At 57.6% G+C, this 27,747-nt stretch overlaps 2 protein-coding genes and 1 long non-coding RNA gene across 21 annotated transcripts; 2 read left to right on the top strand and 1 right to left on the bottom strand.

Moving 5' to 3' along the window:
* The first annotated feature begins 200 nt into the window (after positions 1-200).
* Has1 (hyaluronan synthase 1) lies at positions 201-13,683 on the top strand. 9 transcript variants are annotated; one of them, XR_015447279.1, is made up of 6 exons: positions 201-3,742; positions 5,217-5,442; positions 5,951-6,083; positions 8,310-9,384; positions 10,652-10,782; positions 10,854-13,683. XR_015447279.1 is itself a non-coding variant. In XM_087200896.1 (5 exons), exons 1-5 carry the CDS (start codon positions 342-344, stop codon positions 8,983-8,985), a joined length of 1,722 nt encoding a protein of 573 aa, XP_087057022.1. In that variant the 5' UTR covers positions 201-341; the 3' UTR covers positions 8,986-13,683. The 9 variants fall into 9 exon arrangements, 3 of the variants coding, with proteins under 3 accessions (XP_087057022.1, XP_087057021.1, XP_087057020.1); XR_015447278.1 differs by adding an exon at positions 9,978-10,049 and having other exon boundaries at positions 10,652-13,683; XR_015447276.1 differs by having other exon boundaries at positions 10,652-13,683.
* On the bottom strand, positions 6,819-26,782 carry Spaca6 (sperm acrosome associated 6). 11 transcript variants are annotated; one of them, XR_015447281.1, is made up of 10 exons: positions 22,666-23,079; positions 22,196-22,273; positions 16,846-16,914; positions 16,366-16,389; positions 16,014-16,129; positions 15,834-15,936; positions 15,418-15,574; positions 15,125-15,335; positions 14,850-15,011; positions 13,118-14,707 (listed from the first exon to the last, which is right to left on the bottom strand). XR_015447281.1 is itself a non-coding variant. In XM_021246275.2 (9 exons), the coding sequence occupies exons 1-9, from the start codon at positions 26,505-26,507 to the stop codon at positions 14,978-14,980; spliced, it is 834 nt and encodes a 277-aa protein (XP_021101934.1). In that variant the 5' UTR covers positions 26,508-26,780; the 3' UTR covers positions 6,819-14,977. The 11 variants fall into 11 exon arrangements, 8 of the variants coding, with proteins under 8 accessions (XP_021101934.1, XP_012921777.1, XP_021101933.1 ...); XM_021246275.2 differs by lacking the exon at positions 22,666-23,079 and adding an exon at positions 26,435-26,780 and having other exon boundaries at positions 6,819-15,011; positions 15,832-15,941; positions 16,014-16,091; XM_013066323.3 differs by having other exon boundaries at positions 6,819-15,011; positions 15,832-15,941; positions 16,014-16,091.
* On the top strand, positions 15,409-17,710 carry LOC147821284 (uncharacterized). The gene is made up of 2 exons (XR_015447283.1): positions 15,409-15,520; positions 15,764-17,710. It is a non-coding gene; the product is annotated as an uncharacterized LOC147821284 (long non-coding RNA).
* Positions 26,783-27,747: the final 965 nt, after the last annotated feature.

Here is a 27,747-nt window from a genome sequence, read left to right as displayed (position 1 = left end):
GAGCTGAGGGTGGGGATGGGGTGGAGAGAAGTGGAGGAGAGGTGGGGACCGGAGGGAAGGAGACCTGGAGAGACGGCTGAGAAACACAGCCAGGGAGGGAGAGGGCCGGCAAGACTCAGGGGCGGGGCATGGCAGCGAGAGGGGGCGCCCCACGTGCAAGAGAGGAGGCAGGAGAGAGGGGCAGACGGCTGCAGGGCCAGGCAGGAGGCTGAGGTGAGCGCGGAGCTGGAAGGCAGGTGCCTGGCGGGGAGCGGCCCTGGCGGGAAGCGGGTGGAGCTGCCACCCTGTGACCTCACAGGCCCTGGCCAGCTCCTCCTGACGTCAGCTCCTCCGCTCTTCAAATGACGGGGCTGCAGCTCTGGGCCACAGACTCCAGAGCGCCAGAGCAGCGACCCAGTCCGCAGGATGACCCAGGTGTGTGGCCACGCGTGCCGGCACCCACGTGCGTGCGGTGTGATTTCGTGGGTGTCCTGCGAGTGAGGCTGAGACGGGTGTGTGCGGGACGCGGAGCGTGTGGGGCTGAGCATGTGGGTTCCTGCCTGTCACTGCCGTGTTGTGGGCCGCCATGCAGGTACATGGATGTGCGCTGTGACGTGTCCACGCTCCCGTACATGTCTACCTTGCTCTAAATCCGTGTAAGTCTGCCTGTGCGCCCTGGGACACAGAGACAGAAAGAGAGGGCAAGCAAGCAGAAGGCAGGAGAGAGCTGTATTTGCCTGTCACCCATGACTGTGGACTCAGTAAAGTATTTAGTTGAACCAAATGAAATGGCCCATGTTCAGCTGCACCTTAGCTATAAAAATGGCAATTTCGTATGGTCCGATCTCATCTGAAATGTCTTGTTTTTGTTTTTTTGGTACCCGGGATTGAACTCGGGACCTTGCACTTGTGAGGCAGGCGGTGGAACCAGAGCTAAATCCCCGGCCCTCTCATCTGAAATGTTAACTACTGCTTGTCTTCGTCCCAGACACAGGGGGAGGGGGGTGTGACTGAGTTTGTTGTCATGTGCACACCTCTTATCCATGCTGCTCCTTCCTCATGAAGGCCGTGTGTCCACGTGGATGGTGTATAGTGGGTGTGAGCAGGCTCACCTGTGTGGCTGATGTGGCGCCACCAGGTCATGTGATCTGAGAGAAGGTGTCAGTGGCTGTGTGGTAGAAAACGAATGTTTTTAGTCTGTGTGCCCCGTCACATGTGAGCACACGTGTGTGTGTGGGGGGGGGAACATGGATGGGTATGTGGGTCCATCAGTATGAACTGGGCCACCACCGTGAGCTTGGGAAAGGCCAGGTTTGGGGTAAAAGGACCGAGAAACAAAATTCTAAAAGAAAGAATAATCATTACTGAGCAATTAAGTTCTCTACCTCAAACTGGGTATCACATGCCTGTAGTCCAGGCTGCTCAGGAAGCTGAGGCAGGAGGACTGCAAGTGTGAGGTCAGCATGGGCAGCACAGTGTCCTGTAAAAACAAATCCTAAATGCTCTACCTCACCTCACCTCTGTCCTACAGAGGCAGCACATGGGCCACAGATATGATTTAAAAATTTGAAAAAGTGAAAACAGGTGAAATTAATTTTAATAATGTATCTGTTGTTTAACCCAATGTGTTAGGAGTCGGAAACCATTCTCTGTGAAAGTCCAGATAATAAATACTTGAGAATGTGGGGGTCTTATGATCTCTGATCTCTCTTTTCTCGACTTTGATGCAGTAGACAATGCATACACAGAGGAGAGCAGTGGTGTGCCAATAAAATTTGGTTTAAAGGGCTGGATATTTAGCTCAGTGCATGGTGCCTGCCTCACAAGGGAGTTTGATCCCTGGTACCACAAAAAAAATATATATATATATACATATATAATTTTCATGTGTTACAAACTATTATTTTCCTTTAGGCTTTTTTAACCGTATGAAAATATAAAAAGCTATTATCTTGCAGGCTATCGCAGGCCTTAACATTCCGACCTTTGCTATTTATTGAAAATATGATAGTTTCCATGAGTAATCTATACAAAACTATGAATGAGATATTTTACATTCTCGGACTCAGGCTCAAAGTCCGGTGTGTACGCACAGCACTGCCAAGGAGAGCCTACATTTTCGTGGGAAATACTTAATCTGGGCTTCAGTTTTGTAAAATTTATAGTTGTGAAACAGAAGCTTCGTACACTGAATTCATTCTAAACCTATGTACCATAAACGCTTGCCGATAGCTGGAGTGTCCGTTTTAATTTCTTAATTAAAACTAAACAGAAGAAAAATTTCGGTCCCCACTGCGTTCCAAGGGCGGCTTAATGGGCTCCGTGGCCATGTCACCTGTGGGTCCGGAAGACTCATTTAACTCAGCCGGGAAGCTGCGTCAGGGGGTCGGAGGCAGGGAGAGGGCAGCGCTGGAGCCTCGCTGTCTGAGTCTGAAGCCTCAGGTACTCCTCTAGGTACTCACCTGAGCGGCCCTGGGCAAGAGAGTTCACCTCGCTGGGCCTCAGTTTCCTCACCTGTAACAGAAAAGAGCAGCAGCTCCCACCTGGCAGGGCCAAGGCAGGTTGCTCCGCCTCTGCGTGACTCAGTTGCTCCATCTGTAACATGGGACGATGACAGTCCTTACCCCACAGACTAATATGAGGGTTAAAATAAGTCGGTTCATATGAAAGGTGCCTGGTACGGGCCATTTTACCTTACCCTTCCAGTCCCTTGCGTTGTGAGACGATCTTGACTTCATGTGTCACTAAGACGGAAGAGGGAATCCTGCCACACTCCACTGTGTCTAGAGCTAGTGCATTTAAGGGAAGATAAAAATGTGAAAAATAACTCGTTATCAGGACGGATGAAATCCGGCTTTCCCCTGGACACCGGTTTGCCACAATCGCCCTCACCAATAAAAATGTCTTTCTAGTATCTCTAGTAAAAATATCTTCCTCCCGGGGAAATGTTCTGTAGGAAAGCTGGGACACCTCCCACCCAGCCTGGGCGCTGTCCCCAGAAGCGCCTGGGGCCTCAGCCTGCCCGTGCTCTATGCTCTCTCCCTCCCCGCGCCCGCAGGACCTGCCCAAACCCGCCCGGACCGCGCGCCGCTGCTCCGGGCTGGCCCGGCGACTGCTGACCGTCGCCTTCGCCCTGCTCATCCTGTGCCTCATCACCTGGGCCTACGCGGCCGGGGTGCCTCTGGCCTCCGATCGCCACGGCCTCCTGGCCTTCGGCCTGTACGGCGCCTTCCTGTCGGCGCACCTGGTGGCGCAGAGCCTCTTCGCATACCTGGAGCACCGGCGGGTGGCGGCGGCGGCGCGGCGCGCGGCCAGGCGGGGGCTCCCGGACGCGGGCTCGGCGCGCACCGTGGCTCTGACCATCTCCGCCTACCAGGAGGACCCCGCCTACCTGCGCCAGTGCCTGGCGTCCGCGCGCGCCCTGCTGTACCCGCGCGCGCGCCTGCGCGTGCTCATGGTGGTGGACGGCAACGGCGCCGAGGACCTCTACATGGTGGACATGTTCCGCGAGGTCTTCGCCGACGAGGACCCCGCCACCTACGTGTGGGACGGCAACTACCACCAGCCCTGGGAACCTGCGGCGGCGGGCGCCGTGGGCGCGGGCGCCTACCGGGAGGTGGAAGCCGAGGACCCGGGGCGCCTGGCGGTGGAGGCGCTGGTCAGGACGCGCAGGTGCGTGTGCGTGGCGCAGCGCTGGGGCGGCAAGCGCGAGGTCATGTACACGGCCTTCAAGGCGCTGGGCGACTCGGTGGACTACGTGCAGGTGAGCGGACGGCGGCCTCACCCCGGCCCTGGGCCCTTCCTTCGGTGCAGGCGCCGCCTTGGCTGAGATCAAATGCAGTGTCGAGACTTGAATTCCTTCCTTCCTTCCTTCCTTCCTTCCTTCCTTCCTTCCTTCCTTCCTTCCTTCCTTTATCCATCCATCCCTCAATGGAAGGACTTTCCTTCACTCAGCATCCGCACACGCATCTGTCCACCCATGCAATGTGGAGATCATTTGTTCAATGCACAGAATCCTTCCTGGCGTTCTCATTCACCCAACTGCCCTTCATTCACTTATCTAGTCATCCAGCCATTCATTCAGTATGGAGACCATTCATTCATTTATCTGATCAGTTAGAGTCATTTACTCTCCCTTTGTTCAACTAGCCATTCCAGGCAGAAACTTTTTACTTCCTTGATTCAGTGATCATTCATCTGTCCATTCATTTCATGTAGAGAGCCATTTATTAGTCTCTCATCCATTCAGTATAATATTGCTTCCTTCCTTCCTTCATTCATCAGTGTAGAAACTCTTTCCTTTACTCATTCATTCATACACCCATCTCTCCATCCAGGGTGAGACCAGTCACTCTGACTCATTCACTTATCCATCAAACACAGAGCTCTGTTCCTTCTCTCCCTTTCTTAGATGTTGAGATTCTCTTCATCCATCCATCCATGTACTCAGGGTAGAGAGTTGTTTGTTTACTTAGTCATTCCTTCAGCCATTCCATGTGGAGATTTAGTCACTAATAGACTGCATTAGATTTTTATTGCTGCAAAACAGATTACGATAAATTCAGCAGCCCAAACAACACGCGTCCCTCGGTTGCCATTACAACTTATTATCTCATGGTTTCTGTGAGTCAGGAGTCTGGGCACAGACTGGTGCTCTGTTCAGGGTGTCACCGGGCTGCAGTCAGCTGCCAGCTGGGTCTGGGTCTTATCCGGGGGCAGATGTCCTCTCCCAAGCCTGTGTGTGTTGGCAGATTTTTTCTTGAAGCCACAGAAGCTTCGTGGTAGCTTGCCTGGTCCAGGCCAGGGGGCGAGAGTCTGACCTCCAGACTCGCTGTGTAAAGGCCTTGCCTGATTAGGACAGGCCCACCCAGGATGGTCTCATTTTGATTAACTTATAGTTAACACACTTGGGGCCTTCGTTATATGGGAAAACCCCCTCACCACTTCCATACAAGGTGATAGAATTAGAGGCAGCATCACCCATCACTTTTACCATATTTTGTTAGAAGTAAGCTACAGGTCCCGTGCACACGCTAGAGATGGGTATTGTCCAAGAGCATGGGTCTTGTAGTTCATCTTAAGAAATAATTAGACGTGGAAAATGGCTGAACGTTTCACAGTGATATTCAGGTTGTTTGGAGAACGCCCTGGTCACACATCCCCCACCGGGGATGCCCTTCCTCCAGGCACCAGCCCTGTGCAGGTTCTGGTCTGATCCTGGCCCTTCTACCTCACAGGTGTGTGACTCAGACACAAGGCTGGACCCCATGGCGCTGCTGGAGCTGGTGCGGGTGCTGGATGAGGATCCCCAAGTCGGGGCGGTTGGGGGAGACGTTCGGATCCTTAACCCTCTGGACTCCTGGGTCAGCTTCCTGAGCAGCCTGCGGTACTGGGTTGCCTTCAATGTGGAGCGAGCTTGTCAGAGCTACTTTCACTGCGTGTCCTGCATCAGCGGCCCCCTGGGTGAGCACCTGTGGAGAAGGGGACCCCAGCGGGGGCTGAGGATGTGCTCGGGCTGGGGGCAAAGACAAGCCTGGGGTGGAACTGGGATGGGGTAAGATTAGAAGTTGGCATGGGGCTGGGGATGGGGTGGGGTGGGGAATGGGTTAGAAAAGGGTATGCATGGAGATTGGAGCTGTGCTGGGGAAGGGAGTCTGGAAGGGGATGGGACAGGGCTGCAGTCAGTGACAGGTCGGGCTCAGCTTGGTGCTGGAGGCGGGTTTTGAATGGGGCGGAGGGTAGGTGGGGCATTGGCACCAGAGTGGGCAGACCTACACTCAAGTGGCATGGGCCAGTGATTCGCATGTTGGAATGGGGTTGAGCATAGGACCGGGGCCGGAGCTGTAGCTGGAGACAAGACAGGCTGGGCTGAGACCCTGAAGGATGGGGTTGGAGTTGAAGGTGGGACTGGGAGCGCCCTGGCCTTGGGACAGCGAAGGCTGATCCTCTGGCACACCCCACGCCCACCCAGGCCTGTACAGGAACAACCTCCTGCAGCAGTTCCTGGAGGCTTGGTACAACCAGAAGTTCCTGGGCACCCACTGCACTTTTGGGGATGACCGGCACCTCACCAACCGCATGCTCAGCATGGGCTACGCCACCAAGTAAGCTGAAGAGACTGGATGGTGGGGTGTGTGGGGAGGCAGTGAGCATTCGTGTGTGTGTGTGTGTGTGTGTGTGTGTGTGTGTGTGGTTGGGGGGAATCCTCCAAGCCCAAGGTCATCTGCAGGACAGAGGGCTCTACCAAGTGAGATAATAGGGGACATAGGAAGATACCATCAAGGGCCAAGGTACATTTGCATTGAGCCATGTGACCAGTGAGCTCCACCAAATGAGACAAGGCGAGGGTGGGGAATTCCACCCTAAGAAACAAGCTGGGAGGGGCCGTCAGCTCCACCCTGGAGATCAAGGCAGCCCTGGTCACTGCAGGTAAGGAGGGAGGTGAGAGAGAAAGGTGAGAGATGGGTGGATGGGGTGGGATCTAACTAGTGAGCAAGCCAACAACAAAAAAATAAAATAAAATAAAAAGGAGAGGAAAAAGAGGAAGAGGGAGAAGGAGGAGAGAAAAGAGGAGAAGAGTCAAGTGAGAGAGGAGCAGAGCTCCCGATCTCCAGGAAATGCTAAACGCTTTGGGAGAAGTGGTTCAGTGTGACTACCTGGAGACCTGTGAAAGATCCAGAGAGAGTGGGATCGACCCAGGGAAGCACTGGCGCTGTGGTGGGTTCACTCACTGGACAGATACTCATTAGATGCCTGCAAGGTTTAAGCTCTGGGGACACCGCAGAGGACGGAAGGGACGCAGACTCGTGCTTACACTGATTGAGGAGACAGACAATAAATCAGGTAACACGTAGCACGTTAACCATCTGCGCTATGGAAGAGCCCCCCATACACACACAGAGGGGAGGAGTTCCGGGGGCCCCAGGAAGTGTTAAATGCAGTGCCTGGGGTGGGGGGACTGAGGCTTGAGTAGTGTGGCTCCAAAAATGAGCCAGCTGGTTGAGGAGCTGGAAGCGTTTGGGGGACAGGAGCAAAGAGATGGCAAGCAGGTCCTCAGGAAGGCTGATGGGATTTGGACGAAGGTGAGGGAGCCCTGGAGGCAGCTGGGGTTTGGGTTTTGTATTTTGGTTCCCCCACCTTCACCCCCCCCACTGCCATACTGGGGTACTTGGGATTAAGTACCAGGGCCCTTCATATGAAGCCTACCAACCTTTTAAAAAAACATTTTATTTTGAGTCAGGGTCTCACTAAGTTACTAAGCTGCCCAGGCTGGACTCAAACCTATGATCCTCCTGCCTCAGCCTCCCAAAGTGCTAGCATTACAGGTGTGAACCACCACGCCCAGCTTCCTAGAGGGTTTGGAGCAGAGGAGCGGCATGTGACAACATCCCTCTGGCGGCTGTTTTGACAACAGATGGCAAGGGCAGAAGCAGGCAGGCCACTGTGGGTGCCAGGTGACCTGAAGGAGGAGGCCTGGACACTCCACTCGGCAGTGGCTCTGTGGAGACAGACCCCTCGCAAGGAGCAGACTGCGCGTGGCCCGTGACTTTCCACAGACGGGCTTGGGACGGGTCACTGACGTCCGCCACAGCCACAAGAAGGGGTTCCCTTGAGAACGGCTGACACGAGGTCTCCCCTAGTTAGCAGCCCCAGGCTGTTCCTCCCGCCAGGACCTGCCAGGAATAGCAGGCAGAGTCGTGTTGGTAACGGCTTAATGACAGCGGCATTAGTAACGGCTTCTCAGTGACCGTTAGGACGTTGGCCCTGTCAGGAGGAAGGTGTTAGTCACAGCGACATCACAGCGGCTGACATCTGTTGAGCAAGTACTGTGGCCTGGTCCCAGGCACTTGGCCTTTGATCCCATGCGGTCCTCACAGCAACCCTCCCTCCCTCCCTCCCTCGTCCCTCTTTCTCTCGCCTTCTTTCCTTTTGCTTCTTTTTTCTCTCCCTCTCCACCCTTTCTCTTCCTCCTTCACCCTCTCCTCCCTCCTTTCTTTCTCCTTCCTTTTTTCCTGATCTTCTTTTGGCACTGGGGATTGGATTCAGGGCCTCTGCACTGAGTTACGGCTGCAGATCTTTTCTATTTTGAGACAGGGTCTCTCTAAATTGTCCAGGCGGGGCCCTGACGCCAGATGCCCCTGCCTCAGCTCCCCAGACTAGATCAGCACTTCCAGGGACGCTGTTTTTACATACAGGAAACCAGAGAGGTTGACCCGCCCTCCCCCAGGGTCCGGCCGAGGCGACCCCCCCCCCACGTCCCTCCTGTCTGGCACCGGACCCCTGGTGGCCCGGAGGAGCCTGACCCCTTCCTGCTCCGCTGTCCCCGCCAGGTACACGTCGCGCTCGCGCTGCTACTCGGAGACGCCGTCGTCCTTCCTGCGCTGGCTCAGCCAGCAGACGCGCTGGTCCAAGTCCTACTTCCGCGAGTGGCTGTACAACGCACTGTGGTGGCACCGGCACCACGCGTGGATGACCTACGAGGCGGTGGTGTCGGGGCTCTTCCCGTTCTTCGTGGCGGCCACCGTGCTGCGCCTGTTCTACGCGGGGCGCCCGTGGGCGCTGCTGTGGGTGCTGCTGTGCGTGCAGGGCGTGGCGCTGGCCAAGGCGGCCTTCGCGGCCTGGCTGCGCGGCTGCGGGCGCATGGTGCTGCTGTCGCTGTACGCGCCGCTCTACATGTGCGGCCTGCTGCCCGCCAAGTTCCTGGCGCTGGTCACCATGAACCAGAGCGGCTGGGGCACCTCGGGCCGCCGCAGGCTGGCGGCCAACTACGTCCCGGCGCTGCCGCTGGCGCTCTGGGCTCTGCTGCTGCTCGGGGGCCTGGTGCGCAGCGTGGCGCAGGAGGCCGGGGCCGACTGGAGCAGCCCCGCGCGGCTCGCCGAGGGCCGCCACCTGGCGGCGGGCGCGGCCGCCTACGCCGGCTACTGGGCCGCAATGATGGCGCTGTACTGGGTGGGCGTGCGCAGGCTCTGCCGGCGGCGGGCGGGGGGCTACCGCGTGCAGGTGTGAGCAGGGCCGGCCCGGGGCCCAGGACACCCGCAGCCTCGGACGCCCTCTCCGGGCCTCAGTTTACCTCCTCGGGGGAGGACGGACCCAAGGCTCTTCGGCCTGGACTGCGTGCGGGCTGGGACGTCTGGGGAGGGTATTTATTGATCGGGGTGTGGGTTTTTAGGAAGGGGGGAAAGGCCCCACTTCCGCCCTGTGCTTATTTAATGTTCGTACTGTGATTAGGAAATAATAAAGAACTTTATTTATTTTCTTCTGAGCACCCTGGCCCGTTTTCTGAGAATTTGGTTGGGGAGGCCTCCTCGAAAGAACTGCGTGCTCTGGCTGTCCGGTGCTGGCTGTTTGAACCTGGGCTGGGGATTCTCCTTCCTGGAACCCGTGTTCGCCCTGCGGGGAGCAGAGGTATCAATCCCCGGACCAGCGTCCGTGAGGCCATTCGCAGACCCGGTGGGGCACTGCCATCGCCAATGGGTGATGCCCCTGGCCCGGGCCACCCTTGCCTAGGCACGGAAGCCGAGATCTCGCTGCTGCTTCCGGTTGCAGGGGAGAGCTGTCTTCGCTGGGACCCGAACCCAGCCCCACTGTGACCCCTACCCCCGCTGTGGGTCGAGGTCTCACTCTGGCTCTTTTCCCTACCTGGCCCGCGATAGCACTGTTTCCCCCCCTTGGAGCTCTTTCCCACAACCACCTGAATATACTGTTCTCCCCTATGTTTCAAATTCTCTCGACCTCAGTTTCCCCGTTTCTTTTCCTGTTAATAGCAAAACTTGAGAGCCGCCTGTATTTGTCTCTCCCTTTCCAAATGTACAACCCAGGGGTTTTTAGTAAGTTTGTAGATTTGTGCAGCCATTGACATAATCTAATTTTTGGAACTTTTTCATCACTCCTGAAAAGACTCCCATACCCACTGATGATCACCCCTCATTCCTCATCTTCCATCCTCCCAAGACCTACACAGCCACTCATCTGCTCTCTAATACATTTACCTATTCCAGAAATTTCATAGAAGTGGAGTCAAGCAACATATGCTGTCTCGTGACTTTCTCATCTAGTGTGATGTTTTTAAGGTTTGTTCATGTTGCCACATCTATCTCTGATTCATTCCTTTTTATGGCCAAGTAATATTCCATAGTACGGATACAACACCTTTTTTTCTACCCGTTTATCAGCTGATGGACCTTGGCAATGTTCCCACTTCGAAGCCATTATGAACGTTCATGCACAAGTTTTTCTATGGACAGAGTTTTTTTAGTTCTCTTCAGTTTTGTGTTAGGTTTCCACTGCTGGACAAATGCACAACATACACAACTTAAAGGGAAAAAAAGCTTATTTTTGGCTCACAGTTCCAGAGGCTTCAGTCCACAGTTGGGTGGCTCCCAGGCAGAAGCACTAGGATAGGGAAAGCTCCCATCTTCTGGAAGCCCGGAAGCAGAGCAGGAGGAGAGTGAGAGAAGGTACACCCTCCAAAGGCATGTCCCAGGGACCTCCGACAGCCCACCCAGCTGTACTCAGGCGTGAGTGATCACAGGGTTAGGACCCTCATAATCCAGTCACCCTTTAGGCCCCACCCAAGCAGGGAGTCACTGGGGGAGCTTCATCCCAGCTGCTTACCTAGGATAGCAACTGCTGGGTTCTGTGGTAATTGTTTCATTGTCTTTTTTCCCTTTAGGAATTGACAGGCCGCTTCCCACAGGGACTGTACTACTTCACATTCCCACCAGCAAGGCCACAAAGGTTCCAATTTCTCTACACCCTTGCCAGGGTTCTTACGACGTGACATTCTGATTACAGACTAACCTAGTGAGTGCAAACTGGTATCTCGTTGTGGTTTTGATTTCTATCTCCATAATGAATGATGTTGATTCCCACAGGTTCAAACCCATGCCAACCAGCCAGGCAGCGGCCTGCTCCACCTACTCACTTCCACAGAAGCCACTCTTGTCAAGCTCACTGCGACATCCACACCACTAAGGCCAATGACCAGTTCTCAGGCCTGCTACAGTGTGATCTGGCAGCATTTGGTGCAGGTGTGCTCTCTTCCTCCTTGAAATGGTTTCTTCTCTTGGCTTTAAGGAGGCTGAAGGTGCCTAGCTGTCTTTCTCCCTTGGTTTTCTTCTCTGCATCCTCTTCACATGGCTGCTGTACACTGGAGAAGCTTCTTCTCATCCTCTTTCCCATCTACACTGGCTTCCCGTGATCCACGGCTTTGACCACTGCATCCATGCTCTATGCTTAGAGACGGGACTCCCAATCTTTGACTTTCAGACCAGGCCTTGCCCCTCCATTCCAGATGTGTATCTCCCCATGCCTCTATGGCAGAGCCAGATACTTAACAGTCCCAACACCCACTCCCATCTCTCCTCGTTCCTCCCCTAACCCCTAGAAACTTGCTCCCCCCGTTTCCCTGCCTCAGCAGGCACAGCTGTATTGTCCAAATAGTAGCCACTACTACATGGGACTTTATAATACTTATGTCATTCACTGATCCAATAAGTCACAAACATATCTACCAAGTACTTCCTGAGTTCTGTGCGCTCTGCCAGGTTTGCAACTACAGAACTGAGTAAGAGCTCCTGGCTTCGGGGAGCTTCTCAAAAAGTACACAAGAGTGATTTGTTAGGCATACCCAGGGGCACATGCCCCTGAGACTTCTGTTGTCACAGAGCAGGGACTATTTATTATACTAATCAAAGTGACCGAAGGTTATCTACTCAGTTCCACACTGGGCACAGGCAGTGGGTGCTGCCATACTGGATCGTACAGACCTAGGATATTTCCATTGTGCCAGGGGGTTCCTAAAACTCTTCATTCTTGAGCAAACCCCACTGGGTCTACCTTTCACACAAATCTGAAGCCACATCTCTTCACCTTCCCTGTCACCACCTTGTCCCTGAGCTTCATCTTTTGCCTCAATGACCGCAGCACCTTCAGTGGCTTGACTTCCACCCTTGTACCGAGTAGCCTTGTCCATCAGACCACAACCTTCCTTGGCTCGCAGCTGCCCGTGACTCTCATCCTAGAGGAAAACCCACAGACCTCACAGTGGCCAAACGTCTGGCTTGGTCTGGCCCCCTTCCCTGTGGGTTCTGACCTCACCCCGTACTCATTTCCTGAAGTCCTTCTCCAGCCACACTGCCCTGCTGGCTGTTCCTGCATAGACTCCCCCTGCCTCAGGGACTCTGCTCCAGCTGTTTTTGCCTGGAATGCTTCTAACACAAATATCCAGACGGCCCCACCTCAGCTCCTCCAGTCTTTACTCAAAAGTCACCTTCTCAGTCCGGTCTCCCCGAAAGATCCTTCTGAAACCTCCTCCCTCGCAACACTCCCAGTCTGTTTCTCTGCCTTATCTTCTTCCTTACATATATTCTCATATGACTCGATGTTATTTTAATTTCTTACTGGAACACGGTAAGAAAAATCTGAGGTGTTTGTCCTCAGGGCCTGATCTCCAGCTCCAAACACCCTGTAACTTGCATCTTTCACAGCTCCTAAACCCTGGAATTTCCTGGGTGACAGGAGCAGCCTTTGTTCTACTCCTGAGTCTTGAGGGGCCCCTGGATGGGGGCTGGTCACCAGTGAGACTAAGCCTTGATGAGGTGCATGGAGCTTTCAGCCTCAACTGCCATCCTTGGGAGATTGACAGTCACTGACTATACCTGAATCATGGAGCCACAAAGTGCGGGGCGCCTAGAGAGCTTCCAGGGTGGGGCACACATCCACGTGCCGGGAGGGTAGTGCTCCCCAGCGGAAACACTGCCACTTGAGACCCTACCGGCCCTTGCCCCATGTACCTCTTGACCTGGCTATGAACATTCTCTGTATAATATCCGTTATAACAAAGTGAAAAATGTTTCATTGAGTTATGTAATGATTCTTGCAAATTATCGAACTGGGGATGGGGGTGGGTTTCCAGGGACCCCTAGGACCCACTATTTGTGAGTGGTACCTAAAGGGACAGCAAGCTTGCGGGTCTGAGCCCCTAAATCCTTAGAGCTTGACACTAACTCTGATAGTTGGTGTCAGAATTAAATTATAAACACTCAACTAGTGTCCAGAGAGTTGGGGGATATGTTGTAAGGCCAAAACAACAAAAAAACACTACAAAAACGGCACTACACTTTGCACTTTGGTGTCATGAGTAGAGAAAGTTTTCGTTTATTATCAACTAGAATCTTAGTCTGATGAGAGGCCAGATTTTTTTTTCTTCTTCTAATTTTTCATTACCAGTTCTAGAGTGCTCTGAAAATACCTGGTACATAGTAAGTGCTCAGTAAATCCATGCTGAGTGAATGAATTGATGAAAGGGAACACAAGAGGGATCGAGAATGATTCCATGCTCAGCAGCTTCTCTTAGGGAGAGAGGACAGAACCGATGAAAACAAGAGTTAACACCAGTACACCCAGATGAGCGCTCCACAAGCTAAAGTGTGGGGGGGTGTCAGGCAGTCACAGGGGTGGGGAGCAGTCAGAGAAGGTGGCACGTGGGCTGGAGCCCATGTGAGGACAGCGGGGTGCGTTCCTGGAGATACTTCTCAAGACCAAAGGCCTGGGGATAGGACAATGTCTGGGGGACTAAAATCAGAGGCCCCTGGGGCTGAGAAGTAGCAAGTGGGGTGAGGGGAGGTAGAGAAGCTAAAACAGTGCTGGCTGGACTCACAGTTGTCATGGAGATTAAGGTACATAATGGCTGCTGGAGGAAAATCATAATTAACTGGACAAAGAAAAAAAAGAGAAAAAACACTATCCTAGGCAAGAAACAACATGTATATACAAGATCCTGGGGAGACAGGGAAGGCTCACTAGGAAGGAGAAAAGGCCAGAGAAAACTGCAGGGTAAGAGGTTGATAACTCCACCTTGACCCCTGGGAGGGGGCAAGGCCAACAGAGTCAGCAAGGACTGGAACCTGTGGAGCCCTGGAGCCCTGGAGCAGGAATTGGGTTTTGTTCTACTGGCAGGAGGGAGTCACTGAAAAACTGGGAGCAGGGAAGTGACCCAATCTGATACGCTTTAAGATGTCACATGCAACCCTGGACAGACAAGGCAGAAAACAATGATGTGATATTCAGCAATATTCTTTCTGACTCCACTGCACAGTGTCGGAGCACAGTACTGACACACAGGTGACAACAGAACACTGTAGGGGACGGCACAGTATTGGGGGCCTGAGGGCACCTGCCCCACGCAGTCAAATAATCAAAATCCACGCAGGTCAGACATGACACACACGTGTGACACAATCGCCAGTAACAGTATTCCAGCCTACCTACAGGTGTGTGTGTGTGTGTGCCTGTGACACAATGTTAAGCAGACATGTAAGTGTTCTTAGTTATTATACCTGGGTTTGTAATGTTTTGTAAACTTTTAAGTTCAAATATTAAAAAGGGAAGCCTTGTCACATATTCATTAACCATAGTCTGTATTTTATATGTGACCCAAGACAATTCCTCTTCAACCAGTGCAACCCGGGCAAGCCAAAAGGCTGGATGGACACTCGGATGTAAAATATCACTCCAGGTCCGAAGAGAATGGACTACAGAGGGACAAGGCCAAGCAAGGACAGGGAGGCGAGCTCGGAGGCTGCCACCGTGATTCAGACGCGACACAGTGATGACTGGGACCGAGGGGTCCGGAGTTAGAAAGGTAGAGACCTGGCAGTGGATCTGAAGCTGAGGAGGTATTAAACATGACTCAGCACTCCGTCATGAGCTGTGGGCGGGTGGCGGTCTAAGAGGATGGAAAACAGCCACGTTGGGGGCTCTAGGGGTGTCTCCTGGACAGGGCAATGTCAGGCAATGCCAGAAATGCAGGAGGGGTCTGGGGTGGAGCCTAACACCCTCAGCACGGGCCCCACTGTCACCACAGTCACCTGAGCACGTGGAGTACACTGCCCTTCGCCGAGTCAGCAGTGACCACCTTCAGGAGTCAGAAGAACACAGCGCTGAAATGTACCCTTTACTTTAGGAATGAAAATGGCATACGGACGAGGTACCTTCGTTAGTCACCACTCAAATACCATCGGAAGAATGCCCTGGGGAGATAAGGAGGCACGTGTGTGGGAGGTGGGCTGGACAGAAATCCGGGTCTCAGAGGAGGCCAGGCCCGCACCCCGGGTCTGAGGGGTCAGCCGCACGCAGGGCTCACCACACCAGCACCGTTGCAGCGGCCGATGCCAGGCCAATGACGGCGGCCAGCACGGCCAGGTTGCCCAGCGTCAGGGCCTCTGGCAGGGCCAGCAACTCGCCCAGGCTGGGCCTCCAGGGCTCGATCATTTCCGCATCCCGCGGCGCCCAACGGAGCACTTCCCGGAACTGGACCTGCAGCTCGGTCTCCCCGCGCGGGGGCGGGCCGGTCACTGCGGGGGCGCGCGTCAGCCCGGCCGGCCCCGCCCCGGCCCCGCCCCAGCCGGCCCCGCCCCCGCCCCGGCCCGCCCGCACCATTCAGGAAGAAGTAGAGCCGCGCCAGGGGGCGCTGGTCGTGCAGGATCATGCAGGAGAAGGTCCCGCGGTGCGTGGGCTGCACCGGCCGAATCCGCACCAGGTACCCTCGGGCCCGTGGCATACCTCGGAAGTAGGATGCGTCCCGGGTCCGGAGCTGCGGGCCGGGGAGCGGGTCCGCCTGGGCCGGGTCCAAGAGGCGCAGCCCAGACCGCAAGCCCCGCCCCCGGACGGGCCACGCCCTCGTCCCTGCCCCTCCCTACTCCCAATCCCTTTCCCAGCGCACCCGGAGTCCTGGCCCCACTCTGGGACCCCACCCCTCTAAGCCCCGGGGTTCCCCTTGCAGGAGGCCTGTGTCTACACCGAGCTCCCGGTGGCCACCCCTCGCAGGCGACCCCCTGCGCCCCGACTCACACCTCCCCCCGCGAAGCTCCAGGAGTAAGCGATCTCCTCCTCTGCCAGCGGGAAGCCCACGACGCAGGAGAACATGGCCTGGTCGCCGCGACCCACCGTCACGTCCTGCACTGAGGACACGGGGTCACACCGCAGGCCCCCACCCACGTCCCCAGAGGCGGCCCGGTCCCCGGCGCCCTCACCTGGACAGTCCAGCGGCAGGTCGCACACGGTGGAGTAGCACCCGCGGCAGTGGAAGCGCCGGGAGGCTTCCTGGATCCCTGCAGACGAGGACCCGGGCCTGGGCTCCTTCCGCGCCCTGGCCGGTGACCCTTGTCCGGGTGGGTGCTGACCCCGCCTTGCTTGTGTCATCGTTTAAAAGCTCTAGAGACCCCTACTGACTGGGCTTGGCTCTCGGACCCGCCCTCCGAGCAATATCTAGTTGACTTATTTTCTCCAGGGTTCTTAGGTGCCTCCATATCTGAGACCCACTCATGCTCTCCGACCCAGACCGCCTCCCTTGCCCCAGATGTGAGTTTGGGATTAAATCCTTACCGCAAGGAGGGATGCAGGGCTGGACTGCGGAAAGAGAGGAAGCGTCACAAGCCCCAGGAAGGTCCCTGAGAAAGCTTCCAAAAGACATTACCAAGCAAGACACCTTCCGGAGGGGGCGGGAACAGGCCCACCATGCACCTCCCACGGGGCTGGACCAGACCACATTGTTCCTCCCAGGGGCGGGACTAGGCCCACCTCGCTCCACCCAGGGGGCGGGGCCAAGCCCACAGTGCTCCCAAAAGCCAGGCAGGACCAGGCCTCCTTTAGCCATCCGAATGGGGTGCAGGGGAAACATGCACATAGGACTGTCCCAAGAAAGGTGCTAGCTGGACAGGAAACACGCCAGAGGGGCGGAGGCAGCGTAAGAGTGATGAGGCGAGTCAGAAATCCTCCACTCAGGGCTCCAACTCTGAAGTCAGTCAGGAGATTGGAGAGCTACCGACGGGTCTCTAGTGGGATCTTCTCACTGTGCTACTTTACCTTTTTTAAGCTGCAGAATGGCCCTCTTCATTTTTTCCGCGGCAGCAGGGAAGGCAACCTCAAAGGACCCTGGAGGGGGGAGTGGGCCCTGTAGAACAGCCCTTGCCTATGGTGGGCACAGTCGGTTGGACTTGCTGTCATAGGATCTGCCCCTTCTGCACGCCCAGGTCTCTCTCATTACCAACGCTCTTTCCTCCTCACCTCCTCCTGCCTCCTTAGTCTGTCCCGGATGGAAGCTCTCGCGACATCGGCCTTTAACTTGTTGGGAGAAAAGGGAGCCTAACCAGCAAATTCCTCACCAGGACCGACTAGGCCTTCTGGGGACTGACCTAATTCTTTCTTCCTCTCTGATGCATCCTTCTGCTCACTTTCATTTCCCTTCAAAAGAGAACCACATTTCCGAGCACCTCAGGGCCTTTGCACACGCTGACTTCTGTTTGGACCACATCTGGCCTCTAGTCTTAGGCATCCTCCATGTCTTAACCTCATGTCACCTCCTTAAAGGTTTTCCATTGCCACAAATCTGCTCTAAGCCAGTTTTTCTCATAGTAACCTATTCGTTTCATGCACACTTCTCACCAGTTTGAAATGACAGGTCTATATATGTTGACATTTAAGTCCACCACCCAAATAAATGTCTTTCTTTAGTGCTGTGTCCTCAGAATTCAAGAGAGCCCTCTTTGAAAGAGCTCAATAAATATGTGAAGAATGAATTCCGGAAGCCTGGAACTGGAGACCACAGGCCGGGGCCTGGGGCCCAGATACATCTCTTGGATGTGTTATATTTGGCCTGAGAAGTGCTTTCTTTTTCTTTTTTTTAATGAACTGGTTGCCAACATATAAAATTTGGGGAAGTCACATAAAATGCTTGGCATGTCTTTAAAAAAGAATTTTTTTTTTTTTTGGAAAAGCTGTACTGCAGAGACCGAATTGCCATAAGGCAGCAATTAGCTGGAGCTTGGTGGGCCACTCCCTCTAACAGGGCGCGCCCTGCAACTGCTCCACGCCCCCAGCAGCTATTCCTTTCTAGCCCTCTCTGCTCTTTTGTGTGCTCCATCTGGGGACTCCAATTCTGACTCCTCGAATGGCCTCCCGGCTATAAGGTTTGGTGAGGCCTGCAGAGAACAACAACAGCCAAGTTCATCTCACTGTGGAGGCACTTTTGGAAATTGGACGTGAGGCACAGTGTGATGCTGCCAGGGTGCTGCAGGGTATGAATTCTGTCCCCCCCCCCCCCAGGCGATTGTTGAAGTCCTCAGCCCCAGTGCCTCAGAATGGGCTCATCTTAAAGAGGTGATTATGTTACCGTGAGGTCATAGGGAGGGGCTCTCGTCCAGGACGACTAGTCTCTTACAAGAAGAGGAAACCAGGAGGCGGACATACACAGGGAGAAGTCGGCCATCTGCAGGCCAAGCAGAGAGGCCGCAGAAGAAACCAACCCTGCCTTCACTGACACCTCCATGTTGAACTTCTAGCCTCTGGAACTGTGAAGAAAATAATGTCTATTGTTAAGGCACCCAACCTATGGTGTTTTGTTACAGCTGCCACCAAACGTCTAACTTTTCTCCTTAGTAACAGAACACTGTGTTTCACCTGAGAAAGTGCTTCCCTCCCCTCCCAGCTAAAAGATTTCACTTCTAGGCCTCAGTTATGGTCACATGACCAAGTTCCAGCCACTGAGATGTGTTAGAATCATACATGAACCACACAGGAAGTACCTTTGAAAGGAAGGTACCATGTTACCTATCTCTTCCACTTTCTCTATCCTGCTGCAGAAACTAGGCTGTGACGGCTGGAGCTCTAGTAGCCATACAGGGCATGAGTACAGGGCTATATTCTAGGATGGTGGAGCAGAAAGCCGAAAGGGGCTCCGTTCCCCAAGAAATTGGAACTGCCAACTGGGGCTTGCCCTAAGTGCTAGCTAAATAAATTTCTAGTTTGCTTAAGCCGTTATGAGGAGGGAAGGAAGGTTCCTCTGTGATTTGATGCCGTGAGAGGAAGGAGGGAATCTGAGACTATTGGCAAGAAGAGAGTGGCTGAAGCGCCCAGCATTCAGGGAGGCTGATGCAGGAGGATTGCAAGTTAGAGCCCAGCTTTAGTGACTTAAAGATATCTTGTCATCTGGAGGAAAAAAAAAAAGATTGGGAACATGGCTCAGGGTGAAGGCCCTAGGTTCAATCCCCAGAAAAGCAAAACAACAACAACAACAAAAAAAAACAACAGAAAGAAAGAAAGAAAGGAAAAGAATGGCTGAAGGCTGAAGCACTGATCACTACATGCACAATCAGAGAGAGGGAGCCCTGAAGCCAAGCAGTGGTTCCAAATGAGAAGTCAAGGACTTGGGAGGCCTGTCCTGGGCCAGGAGGATGTGGTCAGAGTGGGGCGCTCAGGTGAGAGGCAAAGATCTTGGAAGAGTGGTTGAAAGCTCCATGGGCCAAACCAACTGACTCACAGGAGGGTGAGTGTGGACTATACCAAGTGACCTGAGGAGGTGTGGACTGGAGTCCGAGCAGGGATGGGGCGCCATGTTCAAAAAGGCAAAGGAGTAGGTTATATCACCGCACCACAAGGCCCTGGAGGATGTTTGAAAGTCTCCCTCAAAGAGCAGCACGCTGCTGGGAGCTTCAGCTCTGGTCTAGCTCACCTGGGTTTGAGTCCTGGCACATCCATCTGTGAGCACACCTGTCCCACACCTGAGGGATGGAGAGCAGGCCTTCCTCCCTACACAACCCTTGCCCAAGAGACTGAATGTCCTGATGCTCAGTCTCTGCATTCACAACATGGGGCCCTTGTCAGTGTCTGGCTCAGAAGAGCTGGGGCATCCCGGTACTAAACCAGTCAGTGGCACAGTTTGGGCCTGGCGTCTATCAGCCCTTAGGAGAAGGTAAGCTATTAATATTACCATTTCCAATGTGGCTTGGGGACACTGAGACAGAAATCAGTTAGGGGCCGTCTGAGCTACATCGGACCCCAGACATTCGGGCTCCAGATCCCCCACTCCTGATCCTTGACCTAATACACTGCCTGCTTTTCTGCAAAGCCTGAGTATCCCTTATCCAAAATCCTTGAGAACAGAAATGTTTCAGATTTGTAGGCTTTTTACAGTTTAGAATATTTGAGATATATTAGGGATGGAACCCAATTCTAAACACAGATTTCCTTTATGTTTCAAGTGCACCTTATACACAGAGCCCATGGGTAATTTCATACAGTGTTTTGAGTGTGGTCTCGGTCACACATCCCTTGGACTGAGGCCAGTCGCGTGACGTCAGGTGTGAGATTTTCCACTTGTGGAATCTTGTTGGTGGCTCACAGTTTCAGATCATGCAGTGCTTCAGATTTCAGAGGAAGGGGAGCTCCACCTGTGCCGCACTCTGCTCTCCATAGTTCAGACACAGACAACAGCATTCGTGGCCACCAAGAGGCAGCCCTATGCCCACTGGTCCCTGTCTCCCGCCCTCCATCCGGGAGAGACCAGGAGCCGCCCTCGCCTCCTCCCATCACTGTAGTCCAGCATCTCCAAACATCTCTAAGCGCCCCCTTTCCGGTCCAGCTGAGCCTGGCTTCCTCACCCACCCCATGGGCTGGTCCAAGGCGTCCTTCAGGGGCACAAGGAGCATCCAGAGCTGGGCAGGCGTGGCACAGTCAAACCCTTCAAGTCCCTCCTCCATCCTCCTGCCCTCAACCAAGAAGGACGCTGGCCAGAAGGAGAGGGCAGGCCCAGACATCTGCATGTTAGCAACACCCCGAGAGATCTGACGCTCCTGGGTCTTGAGAACCACTGGTCTCCGCGGACGGGCACCCTGAGCACCCGTCTGAGCTCATCTCCTCTCCAGCCCCGCTGGCCCCAGGGCCTTCCCACTGACTCATCGCTGCACCCGGACCCTTTGCCCACATTATCAATCGGCCGCTCACTGTCGCCTCGCTCAGCTCTTTGCCCAACTGGACCTTCTCACCTGCACCGCGTCAGCCCAGCCTGTTCTCAGTAGCACCCCGTTCCCTGCTCCCTGTTTTCCTCCCAGCATAGGCCACCACCCAAGACCCGGAAGCACTGTGGGACTGTCTCTGTCTGTCACCCACACGCCCCATCTAAGGGTGGGGAATCCGCAGATTTGGCCCCAGCTGTGTCCCCAGCAGGGCTCCTGTCACAGTAACGTCCAGCCACCCCAAGATACCCAGGGCGTGCACACAATCACCACTCCTAACCCGGCTAACCCTCTGCCCCACTGGGCTCTGCTCCCACACTCATCTCAGGGACAGCCCACAGCCCACTGATCCCTGCAGCCAGGCCCCAGGCACTGTCACCTGCCCCCCTTCCCCAAACAGCCCATCAGACCCAGACCCCAGCACTCCATCTGGGCCCCAACTCCTATTCCATCCTCACAGCCCCAGCGCCCATGCTCCTCCAAGTCTGCCCCATACACCCAAATCCACACCTTATTCCTGACTTCTCAAAGCCTCCTCCTTCCATGTCTCCCTAATCATGCACCCCTCCTTCCAGCTCTGGGGTTCCTCAGGTCTCCCTTTGGGGATGAGGGATCCCCAGCTGAAGCCTGCTCCACCCTGGCGGCCTCTGGAGGCCCACGGAAGGATGGGAGCTTCTCTCCCTTTGAGGAATTTTGACATTGAGTGTGGTGGGAACAAAAGGAACCCAAGCAGATGGAGAAATAAGCCCTGAGCTGCAGACCTAGGAAGTGGCCAGTCTGTCCTAAAATCAGGGCCCCATGGTCTCCCTGCAGACCTCTGACTCCACCACAAGGCCACCCTCTGGCACCTTCGGGGAACCAGGCCTAATGTTGCCTCTCACGACGACCCCAGAGAGACACGTGTCCCCCGAAGGCCCAGGCCCCTCCACAGTACCACCGAGCAGCACACATGTGTCTCACCAGCCTGAGGCTGGCACATGAGCCTGTCCCAGCAGGAATCTGGCCCTGTCCCTTCATAGCTCTCACCTCAGCAATCTGCTCCATGGCTCCCTCCTTCCTGGCTCCCTGGCCCTAACTGCTTTAACTGTGAGGACTCATGCTTGTGTCTGTCCTGTCCTCAAGCAGGCCACCTGGGAAGCAAGGAGATGAGCCCACTTCCCTGGCTGGGCAGGCTGAGGTCAGGTGAGGAGCAGCAACACTGCCGACCTCAGAGGCGCAGTCCATGTACCCAAGCCCCTCCCAGGTCTCCTCCACCCACCCCTCACTTCCTCTCCATCATCGGCAACCTCGTTTGCCTGTGTACCTGTCCTGCTGAACGTGTCTCACTCACGGTGCCAATGTCGCCCCTCAGAGACCACCACCCAAACCCAGAGCCCCCTTCCCGGTCCTGGGGGCTCCGAGCCTGAGCTCCAGGAGGTACTCACCCCGGGCCACGGCCTCCTCCTGGAGGGACAGTGTCATCTGGGTGAAGGTGTCATGCAGGCGGCTCCTCTCCTCGTAATCTGAGGGTGGGAGAGGGCAGGGCCTGGGAGGCAGCTCCACCCAACACCGTCCAGCCTGAAGCTCTGCGGCATCCTCTGCTCTCCGGCCCCAGGCCCCAGTCTCCACCCGGCCTCTCCAGCTCTCCAGCTCCCTCTCAGGGGCCTCGGGCCCTCGCCATCCTCCTCCTCTTCTCTGCTGCCTGGTCCCGCCCTCGGAGTCTCCTCTCTGCCCTTCCTACCTCTCTGGCCCCTTTCCCTGGCTCTGTGAAGCCCCTCGCCACGCCTGGGCTTTCTTCTCTGAGTGTCTACTCTGCGCTTGTCTGTCTGTCCATCTGTCTCTCCCTCCCCTGGTTTTCCAAAGCCTTGTCCGCCCTCCCAGGCCCCGGTCCATGTAGAAGGGTCTCCCTTCTCACTGATTTCCATGTCTGAGAGACCCTGAAAGGCAGCGGTGAAGGCCTCCTCGCACTGGGCAATCCTAGGCTCCTGCACCCCGGCAAACATCCTGCAGATGCCAACGCGCTCGGTATAAGTGGTGAAGCAGAGGAGACAGGCCCACGTGGACACCCTGAGCACCAGCAGGGCCCGCAGGGCAGTTGGGACAGCACTCGCCAGGACCAGCAGGGCCATGGGAGGGTCTCGGCCTGAAGAGAGGCTGGTGACCTTTGTGAGGTCACTCCAGGAGGGGGAGGGGCCAGCGGCCTGGGGTCAGAGGTCAGATCTCGGGAAGAAGGGTGTCAGGGGTTGACCTGCAATCCCCAGGACTGTGGCTGGGCCAGACGCCAGGCTCCCAAGAACCTCACCTGTGACCCTGGACGTCCTCACAGGTTAAAGGGTCTCAGGGACCCAGAGGCCGGCAATGCAGTGGCCCTGACAGGCCCTGGTTGGGGGTGAGAATAGACAGAGGCAGATCCAGGACACCCTGAGCGCCAGGAAACTAAAAGCAGACCAAAGAAGGCAGGAGCAGACGTGGAGAGCCAACAGAAGGTCACGGACCAGAAAGCCTGGGGCAGTGCAGGACCTGAGGGGAGTGAGTGTAGGAGACACAGAGGACAGGAAGCAGGGACGTGGGGTGGGCAGAGAAGCTAGCCCAGCCCCTGCAGGGTCCCAGGGCAGGGTGTGGGCCTGGGGGTGCCCGCTGCCCCGTCCGGGTCCCATCCCGTGCAGGGCGCAGCCTGGGGAAAGCTAGGAGGCCGTATAGTGATCTCCGTGGGTGTCCTCCTCAACTATACAACCTCCTACCTCAGCCCGGGGGGCGCGGCAGGGGGACAGATCGGCCAGATGGACAGACAAGGTGGGGGGCCAGGAGGGCCGAGGAGGTCCCAGCCGCGATGGTGAGCCCCCGACACGGACCCACAGACACGAGCTTGTGTGTGGCGAAGGCCCCGCAAGGTCGGTTCTACGGGTGGGTGCCAGGACCCAGGAATCCAGGCCCAGCCCCTTCCTCCCCAGGGAACCCAAGTCCAGGATATGCCCCTATCCTTCCCAACATCCCAGTGGTCCAGGCCTCCAGTCTCCTCCTTCCAAGGAATTCAGGAATGCTGGCCCAGACCTCCTCCCTCAGACTCTGGGATCCAAACCCCAGGTCCTCCTCCCCCAGGATCTCAGAGGTCCAAGCCACGGCAAGGCACGGTCTCCTTTCCCCAAAACACCCAAGGGTCTAAGCCACAGGCCCCTAGCACCCCCAGAAACCAGAAGTCCTGGATGCAGTCCTCTGCTTTCCAAGGAGCCCACGGTTCCAGCCCAGCCTCCTCCCTCAGACCCGGTCCGGCCAGGTACTTCCCTCCCGGAGGAGGCACGGCCTGAGAGGAGATTCGGCTCCCAGGGTGCCAGGGGGTGGGAACCTCATCTGTCCCACCTTCCCTACTTCCCTGTCAGGCTGCAGTGACTCCCGGCTGGGGGAATCTGGGAGCGTGGACTCTTCCAGCCTGCCGGGTCATTTCTTCCCTATTCTCCTCCCTTCTTTGGCCTCCGGACACTTTGAAGGATAACAGCTTCGGTCCGGGAGGGCTGGCTGTCACCGCGGCGCCCCGAGTCCCCCGCTTCTCTGGCCCCTCCCAGCCCAGCCACCCGGGTGCTGTCTGCACTCGCACCTTGCAGGGGAGCAGGGGAGGAGGCTGGGCCAGGAGAGGGGAGAGCCCGGCCCGGAAGGCCTGCCGCAGGTGGGTGGGGCCCCGCGAGCCGCGCCGCCCTCCAGCCCGGGCCCCAGCAGTCCCGGGAGCCTCCGCTCCCCGCAGCCCCGGGCCTCGAGCTCCCCCTCTCCTGGATCCGTGTCTACCTTCCAGTTTCCTTCTCCGGGCGCTGTTCTCTCTCACCCTCTCCCTCTGTCTCCGCCCTCCCGGTGGCCTCCGCGTCCCTCCCCGCCCGGCCGGGCTGCCCGTCGGTGGCCCGGTCGCGCCCCCCGCCCCCCGCCGGCCTCTCCCTCTCCTCCTTCCTCCCACCTGGGTCTGTCTCCCAGCCTCCTCCCGCCCCCGCTTTGTCTCTTCCCGTCCCCCGGACCCTCTCCGGCTCTCCCTCCCTCAGTTTCGCTCCACCTCTCCTCCTCTCCTCTCCTCCTCTCCCTCGTTTCCTGCCCCCGCTTTTCGGTCTGGCCTCCGGCTCCGTCCGGGATCCCGACCCGCAGCCTCCTCCTCCTCTCCCGGTCTCCGTCTCTCCCTTTCTCTCCGTCGCCCTCCCCTCCCCCAGCGCCTCCCTCTTTCTCCTTCCCTCTCTCCCTCCCTCTCGCAGCTCAGAGCCAGGTCTGGAGTTGGGGGTGGGGGTGGTGAAGCAGGGGCCCCGGGCCGGGGTAGCGACCTGCTGGGGAGGGGGAGGAGAGCGGGAAGGGGCGGGGAAGGAGGGGAGGGACGGGGCCGGAGCGGCTTGCGGTCCCGCACCGGCCCCTTCCCTCCTGCAGCCTCCCAGAGCCTCCGGCGGGGGCGAGAGTCAGGCCAAGGTGGGGAGGAAGGGGAAGGGAGGAGCCCCCCCCACCTGGCCCGGAGCCCGGCCCGGGTTCCCAGCATGCCCCGGGGCTGCCTGGGGCCGGGGGAGGGGGAGCGGAGCGGGAGGCGAGAATCTTGAAGATTCTCGGACCGAGCATCCCTGTTCCCCACTGCCTCCACCCCGGGCAGTTTCTCCTGGGGGAAACTGAGGCCCGGAGACACGGGTCAGGTCTCGTTCCAGGTCACTGGACCAGACGTGGGCGGAACCCGCGGTCCAGGCCCGCTTTGGGGAAGGGGTAGGGGCTGGACTTGCCCCAGATCTGGGTCCCCCTCCCGCTCTTGGCGGACCCTGGAGAGCCCCCAAGGGTCAGAGAGCAGACCCAAACAGTCTGGCACCATAGCAACTAGCTGGCCCCGCCCCCTTAACCCCTGGAGGGCTGCACTCCAGCTGGGACGAAAGGGGAGGGGTTCCGGGTTAGGAGCCCCCCCCCAGTCCGGGCGGCGAGGTGCAAAGCTGCAAGGGGACCCCAGGCTCCTGGGTGCTCCAGGAAGAGGGCGCTGGGATCCACCCTCTGCGAGAGACTCGGAGGGGGTGGGGCTGCAGTGTGGACCCCCAGGTGCATGTGAGGAGGAGGCTGGGGGCCCCGACGCCGGGTCCTGGGGAGACCGCGGATGCTAGGATCCGAGAAGGGGCTGGGTGGTGGACTCCGGGGTCTGAGACGAGGGGGTTGGGGCCTGGAATCCCAGGTCCCCACGGGAGCCCGGCTGCTGGGCCTCTCCCCCGCCAGACATCCCCTGCCCCCGGCGCTGACCCGGGCCTGTCTGGCAGCCCAGACAACCTCCCCTCCTCCCCGGGCCCCTCCGGCTCGCACGGCTCACCCTTGACCCCTCCGAGCCCCGCAGCCCCATCCCTGCCCCTCCCCCTCCCCGCGGCCAGACATTAACCCTCTCGCGGCCGGGCGCTGGCCTCCACCTCCCCAGAGGTCTGGGGCACCTCGCGCCCAGCCTTCTCCACCCCACCCTGCCCTCCCTACCGCAGCCCTGCCGCTCTCCTCCCTCTGGAGTCCAGGAGGTGTTGCAGCCTGTGCAGCCTCGGGACCCCGGAATCCAGCTCCCCAACCCCCTCCTTCACGAAGTCGGGAGTCCGGGCTCCTGGCACTCCCCCCCCCCACACCATCCTCCAGAATCCCAGAAATCCACGCCCCAGGTCCTCGCCCCTCGGGGACCCCGGAGTCCGGCCTGGCCGCAGCCCTCGGCCCGCACTCACCTCCTGTGGTCCGCGTGGTCAGGGTCTCCTCGCCGACCGCCCGCCGGGGCGCAGGGCCGCGCGTCCTCTCCATCCTCTCGCGCCGCGCCCCGCCGGCCTCCTCCCCGCGCCTCCCCGGCGCCGTGGACTCCGTAGCCCGGCTCCCCTCCCCAGACCCCGCCGGCGACCGGCCCCCTGCCCGGGGGGGCCCCGCCCGGCCCCTCCCAGCCTCCCAGCCCAGTCCGGCCTGGCTCCCCCCTTGCCCGGGAGCTGGCCCCGGTCCAGGGGAAAAAATTCCATCCAGCCCCGGGGAGGAGGAGCAGGGCGGAGGAAGGAGCGGGAGGGGAGGCCGGGCCAGGGGAGCGTGACGCAGGGAGGAGGGAAGGGACAAAAGAGAGGCCGGGAGGCGGCGGCGGCGGCGGCGGCGGCGCGCCCACTTCGCCCGCGCCCCCGCCCCCGGCTGTCCTTCCTTCCCTTCCGCCTTTCATCCTTGGCGCTCTCTCGTTTAGGTCTCTCCTTTTCTTCCTCCTGCTTTCCCCTCCTGTGTTCTCCCAGCCCGTCTCCGGGTCTCCATCCTTCCTTCCTCCTCACACCCCCTCCCCAGGCAGGGTCCTGCTCTCCCTCCCTGGGCTTCGTCTACCCCCCCCCCGCCCCCGTGCCACTGGGGACCCAAAGGCGAATCTGACCCAGATCTGCCCCCTGGAAACGGCGCACGTTCTGTCTGGGGAAGGAGGCAGACCCGGTGGGAGAAAGTCCCCAAAAGGGGTGACCAGGGAGTGACCGGGGCGGGGGGGGGGGGGGGGAGCGGCGGCTCTGAGCACCCGGGAGGGCGGGAGGAGTCCGGGCCGCGGGGACCGGCGGAGAAGGCCTGAAGTTAGACCTGAATTGTTGAGAGCAGCAGTCGGGGTGTCCCAGGCCGCGGGCACGGCTCAGGCAAAGGTCCAAAGGCAGGAAGCCAAGGTGGTTCCGGAGGACGACAGAGCAGTCCAGTCTGATCACAGCCGTTGGGCCGGGAGCCAAGGAGCTGGGAGAGGTTGGGATGAGTGGGCGGGGCCGTCCTCAGCGCGTGGAAGGCCAGGCTGGGAACTTGGTCCTGCGAGGGCGCGCGGGAGCCGTGGAGGGTTGCGGAGAAGGGTCAGGTCTGAATGTCCGACCTGACCTTTCCGGAAGGATGAGCGAGGCTGGGATGGAGGCATCCCCTACATTTAAGGATAGGAAGCAGCGAGGAAAGGGTGGGGCACCTGGGGATCGCTGGCTGGAAGGTTTGAGAGGAAGCTGGAGCCTGGCCAGGAGCTGAGGGAAAGGGGGTCAGTCCCAGTGGGGAGCCAGGAGAG

Source organism: Heterocephalus glaber, unplaced genomic scaffold, assembly GCF_053883595.1.
Source record: "Heterocephalus glaber isolate CG9 unplaced genomic scaffold, H.glaber_assembly_v1.0 deba00001745, whole genome shotgun sequence".
Classification (NCBI taxonomy): Eukaryota; Metazoa; Chordata; class Mammalia; order Rodentia; family Bathyergidae; genus Heterocephalus; species Heterocephalus glaber.
This window is presented reverse-complemented; position numbering and strand designations above follow the sequence as displayed.

What these genes read in the sequence shown, in the direction of transcription:
- Has1 (XM_087200894.1), top strand. Translation starts at nt 3,011, where the DNA reads ATGCTCTCTCCCTCCCCGCGCCCGCAGGACCTGCCCAAACCCGCCCGG. An exon ending in ACTCGGTGGACTACGTGCAG is followed by an intron (nt 3,743 to 5,216) that starts GTGAGCGGACGG and finishes TCTACCTCACAG; the next exon opens with GTGTGTGACTCAGACACAAG. An exon ending in CTGCATCAGCGGCCCCCTGG is followed by an intron (nt 5,443 to 5,950) that starts GTGAGCACCTGT and finishes ACGCCCACCCAG; the next exon opens with GCCTGTACAGGAACAACCTC.
- Spaca6 (XM_087200897.1), bottom strand. Translation starts at nt 22,879, where the DNA reads ATGGCCCTGCTGGTCCTGGCGAGTGCTGTCCCAACTGCCCTGCGGGCC. An exon ending in CATTCTGCAGCTTAAAAAAG is followed by an intron (nt 16,390 to 16,845) that starts GTAAAGTAGCAC and finishes CTCTTTCCGCAG; the next exon opens with TCCAGCCCTGCATCCCTCCT. An exon ending in GCTGCAACGGTGCTGGTGTG is followed by an intron (nt 15,012 to 15,124) that starts GTGAGCCCTGCG and finishes TTATCTCCCCAG; the next exon opens with GGCATTCTTCCGATGGTATT.